The sequence below is a fragment of the Heptranchias perlo genome, chromosome 22, assembly GCF_035084215.1.
Source record: "Heptranchias perlo isolate sHepPer1 chromosome 22, sHepPer1.hap1, whole genome shotgun sequence".
NCBI lineage: Eukaryota > Metazoa > Chordata > Chondrichthyes > Hexanchiformes > Hexanchidae > Heptranchias > Heptranchias perlo.
In genome coordinates this window covers 41,051,659-41,069,770 of record NC_090346.1, presented here as the reverse complement: position 1 = coordinate 41,069,770, position 18,112 = coordinate 41,051,659, and the positions used below count along the sequence as shown (strand labels likewise).

Sequence of the window (18,112 nt, the reverse complement as noted above, 5' to 3'; positions counted from 1 at the left end):
CCCATACTTTTTAACTATTATGCATACCGGAAATAATTTGGTCAAGATTATAAGATCTTGCTGACTTTTCTGTATGCTGCACAGTTTTCCCATTCTTTCTCAATGTTGCTCTGTTTCGACTTCTCTCATTCTCTGTAGATTGCAGCTGTCCTCATTTTCCTAATTGTATCCGATACAAATTATTTCTCCTGCAAAGTATAGGCATTTTTGTAGATAGAATCATAGAATGTTACAGCACAGAAACAGGCCATTGAGCTCATCGGGGGGGAAAATTCGGATAGAGCCTGTTTTTGGGCGGGGGTAGCACGATCCGCTATTACCCCGCACCCAATGGTCCCTGCGCAGGCAGGACGAGACTTTCGTCAGGCCTGAGGACTTACCTGCGATCTGCGTTGGAAATCAACGTTGAACGAGGATTCAATGCAATTCGCAATTTCCACCAGCAGGGGGAACTCCAATCTCTTAAAGGCAGGCGGTCTGTTAGAAATCTCTTAAAGGTAACTGGTACCTGTTATTTGCTGAAAATAACAGTCTGCACAGATTCTGAACGGAGATCAGACATCGCACACGTAAAGCACCGATGCAGGTCCCGTCCCTATGTTTACACATTGATGAGTTATGTTAAAACATTGAATAAAGGTTGCGCACCACTAAATACCACATCCTCCAATCTGCACGTCAGACCTCACCAATCTGCTGATCTGAGTTTGTACCAAGCCTGTGAGAGTGCGTGCACCAAGGTTCTCTGCTGATGCACCAGTGGCCTTGGTGCAAGAGCTTGACAGAAAGAGGGACATCCTATATCTGCAGTGGGGGGAGGGGGGGGGGGCAAGGGGCCCTCCAGACATATATCCAAAAGGCAATGGGAGGCAGTGGGGGACGAAGTCAATGCCAGGCACACAGCATCATGAACATGGATGCAGTGCAGGAAGAAGTTCAATGCTTTGACATGAGTGGTCAAGATGAGTGAGGTCAACTGTCCAGTGGCGTCTCCTACCAACTGCACCATGCACCACACCCTCCATCCCCCACTTACCAACAAACTCTTTCCATCAGTACTCAACTCTTTCAACCAGATGCTTCCTCTCACCCTTACACATTACCACTGTTTCAAGCTGCCCACCCACAACTCACAGGACATACACACTGGCAGCTATTCAACCATGACAGGCACATCACCCAGACACAAATCCTGCATGGTCCCTTTAAATAGCGCTGGTGGGGGTCCTCCAGGCACTCTAAGACACGTTCAGATAGTCGGGGTTAAGACTGTGTGTTGAGTTGAGCGTTAAGTCCGAAAATGGGGTCTATTACTTTAAATCAGCGTTGCACGCTGATTGAAGCCATTTTCTCCCTACTTTTCACAATCTCAGTGGTCGTTATCTGCGCCTGCGCTAACTCCTATACCAAGATGGCATCTGACGCACGTCACGCAGGAAACGGGCACTACACGGCCCAATTTAGCGCCCATCATGTCTGTACCAGTGTTTTTCTCCACATGAGCCACCTTGTCTAATCCCACGCTCTTGCTGTCTTCCCATACCCTTTCTTTATTCCTCTTTTTCAAGCAACGTTCTAATTCCCTTCTATTTATGGATTCTGCTTCAACAATGGTCAGTAGCAGAGAATTCTACGTTTTCACCACCCTCTGCGTTAAGAATTTTTTCCATCCTCCACTTTAATTCTGTTTTTAATTATCTGAAATTTGTGCCTCTTGTTACCGACTTGCCAACCAATGGAAACATCTGTCACAATTTATCCTATCATAATCTTGAAGACTTCTCTATCAGATTCCCTTTCAACCTTCTCAGCTCTTGACTAAAGCCCTAACCTTTCAAGTCTCTGTTTGTAACCGTAACTCCTCAGTATAGGTAAGATCCTAATGAATCTATGCTGCAACTTTTCCATTGTTTTTATATCTTCCCAATAATAGGGTTATAAAACCTTTATGCAATATTTCAGCCACTGTCTAACATCTTGTACAACTTACCTTTTTTTTTAGCCTTATCTACTTGAGCTGTCACCTCTAGTGACCTATATGTCTGCACACCAAGGTCCTCATCTCCTCTACCCCATTTAAAATCTTACTATTTACTTTCTTTCTCTATTCTTACCTCACATTTCTCTATGTTGAACTGTATCTGCCACTTACCTGCCTATGCTGCTGGTTTATGGAATGAGTATTTATCTTACCCCAATGTTTATCAAGGGAAAGATTTTGGGAACAAAATGAGAAAGATAAGATTGCAAACATATTTAAATATTTAATGCTGTGTATGTTTTCAGGAAGACACAGTAAGTTAGATTCTTTCATTTTCAAAATAATTCTCAAAAGGAACCTGACTGCCATTCTTGACAAGTTATTAGGAATCAAGTTGTATAAACATAATAGTTAAATATATAGTTATTTATTGTGGAAACAATGGGTGTAGAAAATGAAAGGAATCTTACAACACCAGGTTATAGTCCAACAATTTTATTTTAAAATCACAAGCTTTCAGACATTATCTCCTTCGTCAGGTGAGTAGTGAATGAGAGGTTCTCAAATCGCATATCTTATATTAGGCTGGGACACCCATCACACCAATCAAAGGGACACCATCACACCTTTGATTGGTGTGATGGGTGTCCCAGCCTAATATAAGATAAGCGATTTGAGAACCTTTCATTCACTACTCACCTGACGAAGGAGATAATCTCCGAAAGCTTGTGATTTTAAAATAAAATTGTTGGACTATAACCTGCTGTTGTGCGACTCTTTACATTTGTCCACCCCAGTCCATCACCGGCATCTCCACATCATGTAGAAAATGACATATTGATTGCAGCTACACTTGGTGAGCCTTCCCCTTTAAAGAAACTTGGCAGTTTTGCAACAAGAAATAAATCCTGATGATGTTGTGGCTTGTTATACTTAAGACTGTAACTATGGAGTGTCATTTGCTTTACTCTTGTGCCAAGGAAGGCCAAATGTCAACAAATCACTGTGCTTTATCCCAAAAAGACAGTGCAGTAAGTGTGTTACTGCTTCTCGCTCGCTTGTCCCAGAAGGTTTGAAAGGTGGGGAGTGCTAATTGAAGATTTTATCTCCAACACCATCCACGTTGTGAAAATGAACCCAAACTCAGTGAGAATTTTCCAGTCACAACAGGCCCCCATCACGTGACCTGTTTGTTTCTACTCAGTCGCGGCGGGACTCTGTGTGGGGGGGGGGGGAGGGGAAGGGGGAGGGGTGTAAAGGTCTAGCCCCGCCCCCTCCCTCCCTCCCCTCAGAGCATGCGCGCAATCGACCTCTCCCGGACCCCGCCTCTAAACTTGGGGTTAAAATACCGAAAACACCGCCCTCCGCCTCGCCCCGCCCCTCGCGTCACGTGAATGACGCAGCCACCCACCAATCGCTGGACGCGCTCTCCCCGCGGAAAAAAAAAGACATTTCGATCGGGGATCACACCAATCGCAGAGGGGAGGAGGGGGGGGGGGGGAAAGAGGGAAGCACAAAGGAGGCGGGACTCGACCAGCAGGTTAGGGGGAGAGAGAGGGAGAGGGAGGGGATTTACGCGCATGGGGCGTGTGCTTCCGGCCATCACGTTAGGTTTACGGGTGCGGCGTGTCCCTTCAGTTTAATAACGTCAGCGAAAAGTACAAGCGGGGTGATTGTTGACGGCGCAGACAGGTTTAATGTGGGTCTGTGTGGGGGGGAAAAAAAAACAACAACAACGCCGGGGGGAATAATCCACAATATAATATTAACCAAAAAAAAAAAGGAAAAAAAAAAAAACCCAATAAATTATAAATATAACATCGAAATTTAAAAAAAAAATTAACCAAAAAAAAAATTACGAAGGAGAGAGAGAGAGAGGGGGGAAAAAAAAAGAGAGAGAGAGACATCGATCGATTATCATGGAGGATAAAAAAGATGAACACGAGTCAGAAATACAGGAACATTGCCCCGAACACTGGTTTTCCAAATGGGAGAGGCAGTGCCTGGCGGAGAGCGAGCAAGAGGAACAGAACGAGGAGGAGAGGGCGTCGCTAGAGGAAGAGCAGACCCAGCAAAAACTTTGGCATTTATTTCAAAATTCAGCCACCGCCGTCGCACAGTTATATAAAGGTACAGCCAGCCAGCCAGGCCAGGCCGGCCGGCCAGCGAGCCCTTATTTTCTTCTTCTGATTTTATATATTTATTTATTTATTTATTATACTGGGGGAGGGTTTGGAAGCCGGCGGAAATTATTGAAGGGCGAGAGACCAAAGAAAGAACATTTTTTTTTAAAAAACACAATTATATAGATTTTTTTTTAAAAAAAGACAGAGGGTAAAGTGATTGAAATTAGTCGGCAAAAAAAATCTGCGAGAGCGGCTGAGGAAATGATGACCCTCTATTTTTGGACCAAGAAAAAACAGACGCAACCAAAATGGCGAAATCAAACATGGCCGGCGGATTCCTCTCTCAATCCAACAGGGTTGTCCATCTCTTTTTATATATGTGTGTTTAGGTACCAGACAGTTTGCATTTACTGCTCTCCTAATTTTTTCCCTCTCCCTCTCTTTCCCCCTCCCCCCCCCCCCACCCCTTCCTTCTCCTCTCTCTTTCCCCCCCACCCCCCCCCCTACCAACCTTCTCTTGTGTGTTTTGTAGATCGAGTCTGTCAACAACAAGGGCTGTCACTCTGGGTCCCGTTTCAAAATGCTGCCTCGGCTGTCACCAATGTGTATAAAGGTAAATTCAAACCCTTTCTGTTCGGTACAGTATTTGTCACTGTCTGGACTGTGTGGCTTTGGGGCATGGGGGGGGGGGGGGATCTGCACTTAAGTGTAATGGAAAGGACTTTTTTTTTTGCATGCAGTTTGATTTCTCCATTAGAAGTACAGTTTAAAAAATAATGAGTGATGCTGTATAATTTGTTAATTGCAGTTCCTAATAACTACCAGTAGCATATATGTGCATCAATGAATTATCAAAGGATTGAAGGTGAAACATTGAGATTTAATTGCTCAAAAGGCTTTTGTTCAGAAGCTTGCTTAATAATTTGAAAAAAATCAGGTTATTTAAATTTTCCCCCATGACTGGTGTGAGTGTCACGTTCAAGGACTGAGCTAATTTTGTTCATGAATTAGACTTTTAAAATGGTTTTAGTTTTCTGAATTTTGCTAAATGAGCTGAGACTAGGACCCCCTCATTCTGGAGTTCCTGCCATGACTCATGATTCTGGATAGCTAATGCAGACAAAACAAGACTGCTGCAATACATTTCCCTTCTCATTGCAAGCATTTGTAAGCCATTTTGGTCTAATGTTCTTGTCATGATAGTCGCTGCTTTCACTTTATTCTTTTTCATTTAAGTTAAAATTGTGTTCTGCTTCGTATTTAATGTGCAGCAAAGTGCACTTTAAAATCCTGTGGGGTTGCATTTTTTTTTTGGTGAGGTGGGGGGTGGTGGTAGTGGAATTTCAATTCAGATGTAATCATATCACCTACACTTAAATCAGTTGGTTGTATGGGTGACTTTTCTCTCTCTAATTGAATAGCACAATTGTTATAATGTTATGTCAGCCTTAATTGTATACACTACTGTATATAACACTTGCTGAAACATTATAAATGTTCAAGTAAAGCTTCAAGAATATTTAATCTATATTAATTGTAATGCAACTAATGCAATTCTATTATAAAAACCCATCGGACTTGACATAATTTTTACACTTGTAAATTATGCAGAACCTTTACTGAGCAATTGTTACAGTATTGCAGAGAGCCTTAATGGAGAATCAAGAGCTTACTGCAATTCATTTTACACATTGACACACACAAAAAAAGTGTTTTTTTAAAAACTTCTGCCTTCCATGTTTGCCTGCCCCTATTTGGTTTCTGAATGCCATTCTCTGATTAAGAGTAAGTCGTTTGTTTCCTGTCCTAATATTTTGCACCATCCTTTAGATGGTTTGCAGGAGTGCCCTACTTCTAAACATTATGCCTATCCTGCCACATAGCAAAAAGCCCATTCTGAAGGTAAATCTGAGAAAAATCACAAATGTATGTTGAACTGCTTCATACCACAGCGTATTGGAGCGCAATATACAGCTACTGTAGCTAAATTGGAATGAGTAGCTTTACATTTACACACAGCTGCACTTTAGCAGCAGAATAATGTATTGTGTGTTTTATGGTGTGATGTTTCCGACCTTATAAAACAGCATATACTTGACATATTGTGAGCACTACAGTGGAAGATCTGCTAGTATTAGAAAGAAATGTAATTGCCAAAATCTGATCAAACTACTGTTAATTCAAAGTATTTTTTTGAAAAGAAAATGAGTTATTTAGTAGATTGAATTAAGGAATTTGATATAATGGTACAGGAGGTGTTTTAATTTGAATTAACAAATAATTTGAATGAACTAACTTCACATTAAAAGTAGAAGTCATTATAAGAGGAACAGAGTGATGAACATTAGTTTGGGTGGCAATAGGTAACATTAAACTTTGTTTTGCTGGTAAGATTAGCATTTTATTTGTTGCAGTTGTACTGGTAAAACTTTCCAGAGAGGTGGTCTGTTCTTTCTAGCTTAAGAAGACCTGAGTTATTTTGACTGGCTAAAATTCATAATTGGAATGTGATTTTATTTGGACCTCCCAAAAGTGGTTTTGGCCTGTGAAATTCCGTTTGTTGTGTGAATTGATGCGTTCTGTCTTCTGTGGCTTCTATATTGTTGATTTCCAGATTGCTAACAAAACAAATGCAGTTATTACTTCGCTGATTGGAGCAGAGATTTACTGAGATGCCTAGTGGTAAACATTAGTAACTAACTCGGCTTCCATCGTCTGAGATTCATTGATTCACTCTCTTCTGTGGCTTTAGGACACTGCTTATGATCCCCATGTAGCAAATTCAAAGCAAATACTACAGCATTGAGAAAGGTTCTTTAATACATTTTCAGATTTAGGTTGCTTCCAGTGAGTGTGACCTACTTATGGGTGTAATCAGAATTGCTTCTGCAATAAACTCAAATTGTAGCACTGCCTGTATGATGGCAATCAGAAGCATTTTTTTTTGGTTATATCTATAAAATGGGCTGTATTCAAAGCTTGCTGTAGTTTAGCTCTTTTGCAGCCTACAACTTTTCATTAAATTAGCTCAATCGAAATGAGCTGTACACACAGACTTAAGTATTTCAGCTTTTTTTAAAATTACTTTAGGGAAGTCATTACTCTGCATAAATTGGTGTCCAGTAATATGTTAACCAGTTCTAAATTGCTCACTTTATCTTTGCTTTTCATTTTTTTTTTCAGAGTCTCCATTTGTACTTTTGTAGCTGAAATAACCTTGATGTGGTTCTGAGTCTATTATATTTAATGAAATGAAATGTAGTTTAGTCTTGAGACACGAGTTTTGTAGATCATGGTGCTGGAATTTCACTAAATCCTTGCAAAATTGCTGTCAAATTTGATTCCTAAATTCTGTAATGGGGAAGCAATTTGGTCTTGGAATCTAATAAGCATTGACAGGGAACTAGATTCTGGTGTATAGAATATTTTTGATTCAGTAAGTACCTAGCTATGCTGAGAAATTTGTTGCTGTTTTTGTTTCAGAAAGTATTGAAGCTCACCGCAGAAGCTATGACTTAGGAATTCAGGTCGGTTATCAACGACGTAATAAGGATGTGTTAGCTTGGGTAAAAAAGCGGAGACGAACCATTCGGAGAGAAGATTTGATCAGCTTCTTATGTGGAAAAGCTCCACCACCACGCAACACCAGAGCTCCCCCTAGACTGACAGTAGTAACCTCTCCCACTAGAGCACCCACAACAGAAACTAGCTCATCTGTAGAGACTGACTTACAGCCTTTTCGTGAAGCCATTGCACTGCATGGTAATTATGTTGTTAAGTGATTAAGCACTTGGGAAAAGTTGATGTTGATTTTGGAGAAACTGTATTTCTCCCTTTAACGTGTACAGGCTGAATTTCAGCATTGTTAAACTGATGATATCTCAATTTTGTCTACAAGATACTTTAACTGGTATTGTGAAATGTTGCTATATTGTAATCTGGAAATCCAGCATAATTGCATCAGCTGCTCTTCCATCATGATAAACATTAATTACAATAATATTCATAAGAGCTCAATGGTGAAAGGATTCAAATGTATTTTTTTCTTTAAGATTTACACACTTAAATGTTTGGTAGCACTGCATTAGACTGGTAATAGGATCGAAAGCAAATTCATACAAAAAGTACATCTGAGAATGATTGAAGATGCATTACAGATGTGTCTGAATTCCCTAGTTGGCTTTCGGCTATTGTAACCATAGTTATATGGTATTAGAAAGCCAAGCGGTCCACATGCATATCCTTATAATTCATCCTTGATTACCCTTTTGTTCATAAATTTTTGTTAATGATCTATCCAGAATACTTTTAAGTTCTGCATCACGACGTACAAATTACAGGTGTTTTGGGTGGGTGAAAAGACCACTGTAGTTTGATGTACAAGCATATTATAAGGTCAGCTTTTAGTGTACTCTTTATCTTTCCGCCTCTCCTCTTCCCCCCCCCCCCCCATTCCTCCGCCTTTTTTTCAAGAAAGAAGTGGTGGTATACCATGTATAGATCTTTTATATGTAGTTCTTTTGCAGTTAGGGTTGTGGGAGAGTAGTAGTCATGTGCTGGCTCCCTGTATTTACATTGCTAAAACCAACTCTCTTATCCTGAGAGTAGAATTGTAGATCCACGTTTTCTTTGGTCAATGACAACTGCCAGAATAAGGGAACTGGTTTCAGTAATGTAAATGTGGGGACCCAGCATTCAGAAACTCTTCTCCTTCAAGCCAAACTGATTAAGTGCAAATGTAAAAGTGCCTGATGTGTGTCGCCATACCAGTATTTTAACCAAAGTGACCTGCCTAGTGTATTCCGGGGAACTCTTAGTAGAACCAGTTTAGAATTGCTCCTTGGAGAATAATTAACAATGCAGTCTACCCCACCTAAGCATGTACCCAATAATTGTGCAGATTTTTAAAAACAAATTTTCCCTTTGAAAGTGTAAATGTAATGAGTATATGCTGCAAAGTGTATAGTTTTGCAGCCTGTTTCATGTGTTGTTCTGTTAAACCTGGAGTCTGAATATAAATTTACAAAGCTCTTAAAGCAATCCAAAGCTTGTTGATGCTGTTTTGCCTACTCTAAGTTGTATATCCCAGCTAAGTAAACAAGTTATGAAAAGTCAGTTAACCAGTAGTCAATTATCCAATTAGGAATCTGTGCTGTCATTGTATTCAAGGTATTGTGGAAGTTCTACATATTGTAGATTTGCCACTTTATTCATACCAAAAGAAATACCATCCACACAAGCTCTGAGTACTAATTGGGTTACTTTTGGCTGTAGAATTAGAAATAGTGGAAATTATAATCTTTGATCCTGGTTACCAAAACTTTTACAGTGATAATTAGCTTCATTTATTGGTATTTCAACCTGTGTTTTTAAAACAGGGCTATTCAACACTAAATATTCAGCACATCTTGATTCTCCTCCCTTTTTCTTGGCATGGACTTTTTATTTTCCCATCTTTTTGTAACATCCTTTGTCTTTCCTTGTATATATTTTATGGCTCCACTTGCCTTTGTCTATTTCAGTGGTATCAATATCACAGATGACAATCTTGTGACAACCATTAGCCTAAATGCTCATGACTTAAAATTAATAGTTCAAAAGCTTTCTCTGTCTTGTATGCTCAAAACTTACTAAATGGTTTTATGCTTCTTAGCATGCAGCATGCTACTTTGCAACCTTACACTTTGTAGAAAGTAGCACTGTGAAGCACCCTGGTTATTTTAAATTTAAAGGTTTGTATGTTTGCTTGCACACTGTATTGGAAGAAATTATTGAGAAAATGTCCAACAGCCTCTATGGGATTGCAGGCCTGCTAGTATGAAGTGTGTCTGACAGTGTGAGGGAGTTGAATCAACATGCTCTTTTGGTGGTGTATCATCTCTGGGTTTATGACTGGATTCTTACTAATGATTCAGGCTGTCACTTCTTTGAGCCAGAACTCCCCCCTCCAGTGTCATCATTGCTCACATGAGCGGAGGGGGAAGTTGAAGAGAGAATTGACAAATGGGTAGGGCAAGATCAAAAAATGTTAATCATAACTGTAACTGGATGCTGATAGTGAGATTCCCCTCTTGGTAATAATTTTAAATTCTTTGTAATTTTCAGCAAAATTCAATGTTTGTTTTTTTTTACCTTTTTTTATTTCTTGCCTGTTGATCACGTTTGTTTCCCTTTTATTTCCTTTCCTTTTTCTGAACCGTGCTCACCTTCCTTTATGGGCAAATTCAAATCTCGGGCGAGATGGGCAGATGTGAACTGCAGCACTGAGCTTATTAGGAAGATGGGCGATGGCGGGAATAGGTAGGCTGATGCATGGTGGCTGTTAATTGCTAGGTCGCATTTTTTGTGCTTGTGAGAAGAGAATCTGTATATTGTATCATTGGAGGCTGGAAGACAAATGCACAAAAGAATAAAATGGCCATAGTTTTTGTTTTTGAGCAGGCTCGGCCTATCAGTAAAGTACAAATACTCTCCACAGTTTGTTTGATCCATCAGCTAGGGGAAGTTTGGTTGAGAACTATTTCCCAGAAGACTCTCAGACTGAAACCCATAACTGGGGCAGAAAATAAAATGTCATGAGGCATTGCTTTTGTGTTGCAAGAATAGGTGCTCTATGTAGTGTATGCTTTAATAATTTGGGTTGAACATCGATTATCTTGTCACTATTATTTCTGTGTAACCCCCTTTAATAGATCCTTAGCCCCAATTAAGTATAGGTGAAAAAGCTTTGTGCAGTTTTTGTCAAATTCACTTATTTTTGAAATGAAACATTTGAAGCATCTAAGTAAAAAGAAGTTGATTTTAATAACTGGAGAAATGTTCAGACACATTACTTGTGCTATTGATGATGAGAGTTATGGAGAAGAACTGAAATGCTTTGACAGGTTTTTTGAAAAATCTCAATGAAAAACAATTTCAGATTGTCCTGAGTTCATTTTGAAGAGTACAGGTACTATATTCCCATGAAATATACATTTGATGCATACTTTTGTCACTTGACTGGTACTATTTTGAGTTGCAAATTATGGGGAAATGGGTTTTAACACTTAATTCTGGAGTTTAAATGTTTGGGAAATTCAGTACTAACTAACCACTAGACTGGTTTCTGCTATGAACAGAGTTTTAAATGTATCTGTTTTTAAGTTTCATAAAATGGTGGAGTCTTGCCAAAAGGTATCTGCAGTGTTGGAAATCAAGCTTGTAAGAATAAGGCAGTTGTACTATTTGTTCCATTTGGTAAGAGGCTTCAAGCCTTGGAGTAAATTCTTTTTTCCCTAAAACTTTTGGAGGGGAAGTTTGAGGAAAAACTGTGTGATGGGCATAACCATGTTTCCCAAGAGGATTGCTGAATAGTTTGTCACTTGGGTTTAACTTCAAGTTTAGATAAAGTCTAAGAATTTTAAAGTGGCATGTATATACGTGTACTTATTTGTTTTCAAAGGGTGAATCCTTCTATGTTCACTCCCATCCCTGTGGGGCATATCCAACAGGGCAGGCAGTAACCTGTTCCCAGAGTACCTCCAGGATTCTGCACTGACCATTGAGCTGGTTATGACCCCCCAAAGCTCCCTTTTGCATCAAGGCTGAAAGAAGGAGGGTGATCGAATCTTTGCCTCAGGATTAGGTGGTGCATCCATTAGTGGTTCATTTTTCCATGCTATGTGCTTGTAAATACCAACTTGGTTCAGTGAATTCCCGTACCCAGATTTTTATCAAACTGATTTTTGTCCCACTGGGTCTGAAATTTGGTGTTGAATTTGTCCATAGGTATTTAAATCCTGACACACCACAATGTTGTTTATAAACTATTTGCAGTATCTTCTTTGAGATGATAATGATTTGCTTACGCTTAAATAATAAATTCACTTAGCACTCTTTATTACCAATTTTGGTATTATGATGGCATTGACTTTTGTCTCTGGTTTTATTGGAATCATTGGCATTCTGGTATCTTGCTGAAGTAGCAATTAGTTATGTGTGACCTTCGATGGTGAATCACTGACTATTTGACTGTAGTGGGCATCATAAGAGTTCAGTCTTATCCTTGCCTGACATCCACAATGTGTACTTGCAGTGAAGGTTGTTTGATAGCAGTCAGGATCATGAACTCTGGCTCCCCATCCCCCAGTTCATCTCCTTCCCCTTTTCTTCCCCCCCCCCCCCCCTAACAAATGAATGAGGCCAGGGTGAATATCTCTCTGCTGTCCCGTTTGAGACCCCTGTCTTGGCATGGACCAGGGATTAAATCCGGTTTTATGGTTTTTTATGGCTGTTGATCATTGGATCAATCCACTGAGCCATTGGGAAAGAAGCCCTTGTTAAGTACAGTAATGTTATTTTTAAGGGAAGAGAGCCTTTTGACCAAGCAGGCATTAACTTGTTTTAATCACCTATGATGCCTCCCTTTGTTGGAAAGCATGCCAATACTCACTGATATATACTCCAAGAATGGCCTTTTTTGTACGATACTGGAAGGTGACTGGTACCTGTGGCACTGTACCCCCCCCCCCCCCCCCAAATCAAGATTCCAAATAAAATGATGGTAGTTCCACAGGCGATATTTGACTTTGGTAATTTGTCCCAAGTGATCATTCTTTGTGTGAACTTGGCAACTAAGCATCATCGGGGGCATCATGGTAGATTACGACTTGGGTTGAACTTGACAAGTCAATTTTAGGCAACTCTTACTGTTGCATCTTGGTCTGGAATAATGGGAAGATTTGTAAGCAGTCTTTATATTTATATGCTACTACACAAATTGAATATGTGAAAACCCCTATTTCAGTGCCACCTTTTTGGATTGATTTTACTTGGGCTCTTAACGCTGGCTCGAGTCTCAGTCAGTAAAGGGAAATATGTTCAGCTTAATGGTCATATAATCCTAAATGGAGACTGCTTTTCATGAGATATTGAATCTGTCATCCTTAATTGTGTTTCGGAGTTTTGCCAATATCATCTATCCCTTTTCACACTCACTAGGAGGCGATTCTACACGAAATGTCTGCTTCCATTGATGCCTCTAGCAGCAGTTTTAAAACATAGAATTGAGTATAAGATTGTGTCTATTGAAATTAATACATTGGTTTGGTATTTTTCTTGCCAACTTTCTACTGTTCCTCATTCCTCTCTTTTCCCCTTCCCCTTTCTCCGAGCACAAAATCTAGGCTGACACTCTAGTGCAGTATTGCTGCACTGTTGGAGGCACCGTCTTTCGGCTGAGATTCATTAAACCAAGGCCCCGTTTGCCCGTTCATGTGGACGTAAAAGATCCCAGACCACTATTTCAAAGAAGGGCAGGGGAGTTCTCCCTGGCCAATATTTATCCCTCAACCAAAATCCCTAAAACAGATTATCTGGTCATTATGACATTGCTATTTGTGGGAACTTGCTGTGCACAAATTGGCTGCTGGTGTTTCCTACATTACAACAGTGACAACACTTCAAAAGTACTACATTGGCTGTGCTTTGGGACATCCTGATGTCATGAAAGGTGCTATATAAATGCAAGTTTGTTCTCTCTCCTTTCCCTCCTCGGCCACTCTCAACCCCCGCCCCTCCCCTCCCCTCCCCTCCCCTCCCTTGAAGATGCTGACTCTGGGTTGTGCTTTCGAGTGCTGGTCGCTCTCTGGTTCCTTAATCAAGTGGTTATTATTCAGATCTGAGCCTTGATGTTGAGTATTGTTAGACTATTTGATAGTGGACAACACAACCAAGCCCGATCCTTTTCTCACTTGGCATGCACTTTCAGCGATGATTGCTGGAGAGTGATCAGGAGTAGGATCCCAAGCCAAATTTTCCCCTCCTCCCTCTGTAATCCATGGACAACAAGAACACCTAGCAGCACCCTGACTGAGATTGCTTCTCCTTTACAGATTGTCAAGCACTTGTTCTTGGGGAGGTGGAAGGGGTGGAATTGAGGTATTGGTCATTTGAGACCTGATTTAAATTTTGGTGCGAACATTCTTTTGTTGTATTAACAGGTTTCTAGTGAACAATACAGTGTGCAATATTGCTAGCATTGTCACTTATTCTGAACTCATCTATTCATGGGCCTGAATGATGAAATGAGAGTAGCTGGTGTCAAGACATTACTTTGAAGTGTTGTCAAAATTTGGTAGCTTAAAGTGGATTGGCAAAATAAATATTAGCATTTTAGTGGTCAGCAACTGTGCACTCAGCCTTTAGCATTTAAACGGATCATTCTTAATGCTTTGCTTTTTTTTGCCTTCACAGGTCTTAGTGGAGCAATGGCTAGTATAAGTGTACGCTCAAGTACTCCAGGATCTCCCACTCATGTAAGTGGTAGCTCCAACTCTTCTCGCAGGAGAAATGGACTCCATGACGTGGATTTGAACACTTTCATATCAGAAGAAATGGCACTCCACTTGGACAATGGTGGCACTAGGAAGCGTACCTCAGCCCAGTGTACTGATGTCATCACAGACTCCCCAACGCACAAGCGCAATCGAATGCTTTGAACTTCTATAAGGTCGCTGTGCTACTTGAAAGCCACTTGATACTCGACACTTTCTTGAATGGAAATGGAGGGCCATCATAACTTGTTTGATTGTGAAAGTACAAGTGAATTCAATAATGATTGCCATAAAGGAAGTTCTAACTAATGCAGTAGATGCCTCTTGTAATTATGGCTTTCCCAATACCGGTCTTGTGACAGAGGACATCCAATCATTTGTGTAGTAGTTAGCAAGATCATCATAGGTAAACACATTAGGTTCCAAGCTAAAGTGACCTTAACTTGTTTTCTCTTAAAGGGAAGGGTAATATTGGATGTTAATTTGGTTAAAACTGTTAATTGCCCTTTTTATTTCCTGCTGTGTTGACTGTCTGCTTCAACAGTATTGCCAGTATATCACTGATATTGTCTATGTTAAAATGGCATCTTCCGTCAAATCTGCAGACTTCCATTTTACAGCACTGTACTAAGACACTACTGGTTTTTGTATAGTGCGAGTATATAAGTTGTATCAATATTGGACTATTCTTTTTAGTTAGACTCAAGCAGCTGCTAATTCTGTGGATTGTGGAAATGGTGCTATGATGGTCATGCAATTAATACTAAATATCAAATCAACATAAAGATCTTTATTGGATTCACTTCTTGTGTTTTAGTGTTGCAAAAATTACAACAATACTATTGACTTTCCCATAAAAATTCTAAAAAATACTCTTGTTATGTTTAAATATATAAATATATATAAATATATATGTAATGTATATACTAAGCATTTGGATGCTGGTATGATACTCGTGCGACATAATGTAAATAAAATGTGCACACCAAACCCTGGAGTGGATATCCGAAATCAGAATTGCATCATGCTCGGTTTAAACATTTCCTTCACACAGTGGAGCTGGTCCAGTTAGTCAGGTAGTTCTTGGGACAGAATCTTTGACAGTGGGTAGAAAATTACAACTTGCATAGTTATTTGTGGCCTGCTCACTTTCAAAATTGTCTATAACAGTCTGTTAAAGGAGGTGGATTTTTTTTGTATTAAGATATGTTTGTGTAAACATACTTGCATAAACCTGGAGAATTGCTTTTCAAACCAATTTGTCACAAAATACTTTATTTCTGTAACCTCTTGTGTTTTGTGGAGAGATGTTTGAAAAAGGATACTTCAGCCTTATAAAGTCTGTTTTGGGGGAATTTTAACTTTTGAATTCACACTGTGGTAAGCAGGCTTAGCAAAAAACTTCTGCAGTTTACTGTCATTTTAGTGGAGAAACCCTTGCTACAGATAATTTACTTTTTGATTTAAAAAAAAATCCACAGCTGAAGGTCACTACAGAATCCAACAACTTGCACAGAAACTCAAAGCGCTGATGTACACACACTAACTCAAGCAATTTTGCCCATTTGCACATGCAGATACATCTCGACGGCTGTTTTTGAGTTGTCTTGTTTTCTCACTGGGAAACCTATGCAAAGTGCAATTTAACTGTTTCAAGTAATACTAACTGGGTGGGGTTGTCTGTTAGCCTCACCTACTTGTTGGCATTAGACGACCCAGCCAGCCTAAAGGTGGCTTGCTTTTTTTTAGCCAGAGGCAGTAGGGGTATGCTGCAAGACAGCACTTTTTTTCTTATTTTTTTTTTGCAATAGAATTATAATTTTAAGATAGATTAATTATCTTCCATCTACAATTCCCTCCTCTTCCCCCATTCACTGACCCTAAGCCAGGTGTAGCTCATAATGGTAGATATCAAAATGTGGCTTCATTGTTGGTTAATGGAGAAGCTTCATTTTTCAAAGAAAAAGGTCTTTGAAAATGCATGAAGGACATGGAATTCTTACGAAAATCCACATGGTAAGAACTCTGGGCACACCTGTGAACACTGACGACCTATATTAGATTTGAACAAAATTTAACTTCTCTGATACTGGGTTCCTTTTGAAAATGGGAGTGCTGGGAACTGTCAAGAGGATCAGCTTAACTGACTAGTCCAAAATGTGGAGCTTAAGCTCAGACAATGTATTAAGTTGTTTTGGGGGGGGGGGGGGGGGAGAGGAGAAATGTGAAATAAACTTGCCCCTATGCTACAATTTCAGAGAAAAACACCAGTTGAACTAGCATGTTTTGTTTGTGGGTGAGGAGAGGAAGAGCATTGACTTTGAGAAAAGTTTTTTAAAAAAAAAATACACTTATGTGCATTCTAAAAGTCAAACTAAGGCTTTCAGCAAATTTTGCACTAACAGATTTTCAGTTTACAATGATTGATGATGACATTTGCATGTCTACTTTCTTCCCATCACGTTATTACCACAACCCCTCTATAGCTCTTTTGCCAGAGTTTTATTTTGTTGCCACTTTTCTAGCTTAATGTATAATGTAAATCTAGGTGATCATAAAGAATTGTAGGGATAGGCCACCACCACTGAGGCGATTGATAAAATTCCATAGAATGTTTTGATAAAAGTTGAATTTTAATAGTGTGCTGAAAAGGTATTACCTAATACCTTGATGGTGTGAAGCTGCCTGGATGGCTTTCTAAGTTGCACGCTGTTTGTTTTTCTTGTTAAATCGTATTTTCATTTGGTGGAAACCACTGTAAACTGTAATTGCCATTTCAAGAATAGGTAACACTTACAATTTCTAATGCATAAAACTGTACCAAAATGTTACTTTATCTAACTGTAGCGTGCACTTGGAGAAAGAATAAACACCATGCAAATCAGATATTGCCTTTTTCAATCGCACTGGTCTACTTGGAAATAATTTTAAAATTGCATCATTTTAGGAATAAATTTCTGTCTGTCTTCCCATCCCCTCCAGTTGCAGTTCAATTACGTGGGGGAAAAAATTAGTGACAATTCAGGTTGGAAAATTCCACTTGTGTTTTGCTTTTTAAATGGGATTTTTAAAAAATCATGTTGTACTAACACTAATCTGTGGAGAAATTAGGTTCACTCATTGCTTTCACCTCCTGGGATTTGAATCCAGCCCTGTAAGATGGCTGATGTTATTTTGGTAATTAAGTTGGAATGTTATAATTTGCAGCCATTGTGTTGCAACATGTAATTTAAATTTGTTTCCTTTTCCTCTTTTTTTCTCATTCGTTCTCAGTGTGCCCCTCCCCTGACGCAAAAGTGTGAGTGTTGCAGCGAAGTCAAATGATGGTGCACGTTGTTACTTAAGTGCATGATATTGGTGCCAATTAGTGTTCAGGCATAAGTTGTCGCTAGCAGACAGCTTTCAAAATGTGCATAGTGTTTGCCATGTAATATATTTTGTTAATTTTAAACAATGAACATGGAGTCATAATATTTTTATATTCACAGTATTCTCAAATCAAGAGCTTTTAAATTCTGTTTTGTAGTCAAAATGCTGGCTTAATAGGGTTTATGGAGCTTTTGGCCTCATTTTTCAATTCCCAAACTTTGTTTTACCGTATACGCTCATATAAACATCCCATCAATAAATATTACTGTACTTCTGGAGTGTCTGATTTAAGTATAACAGTAATAAAGAACTATGAATTATAT

At 39.4% G+C, this 18,112-nt stretch overlaps 1 protein-coding gene across 1 annotated transcript; it reads left to right on the top strand.

Moving 5' to 3' along the window:
- The first annotated feature begins 3,602 nt into the window (after window positions 1-3,602).
- hapstr1a (HUWE1 associated protein modifying stress responses a) lies at window positions 3,603-17,304 on the top strand. The gene is made up of 4 exons (XM_068003350.1): window positions 3,603-4,111; window positions 4,640-4,720; window positions 7,591-7,869; window positions 14,341-17,304. Exons 1-4 carry the CDS (start codon window positions 3,901-3,903, stop codon window positions 14,583-14,585), a joined length of 816 nt encoding a protein of 271 aa, XP_067859451.1. The 5' UTR covers window positions 3,603-3,900; the 3' UTR covers window positions 14,586-17,304.
- Window positions 17,305-18,112: the final 808 nt, after the last annotated feature.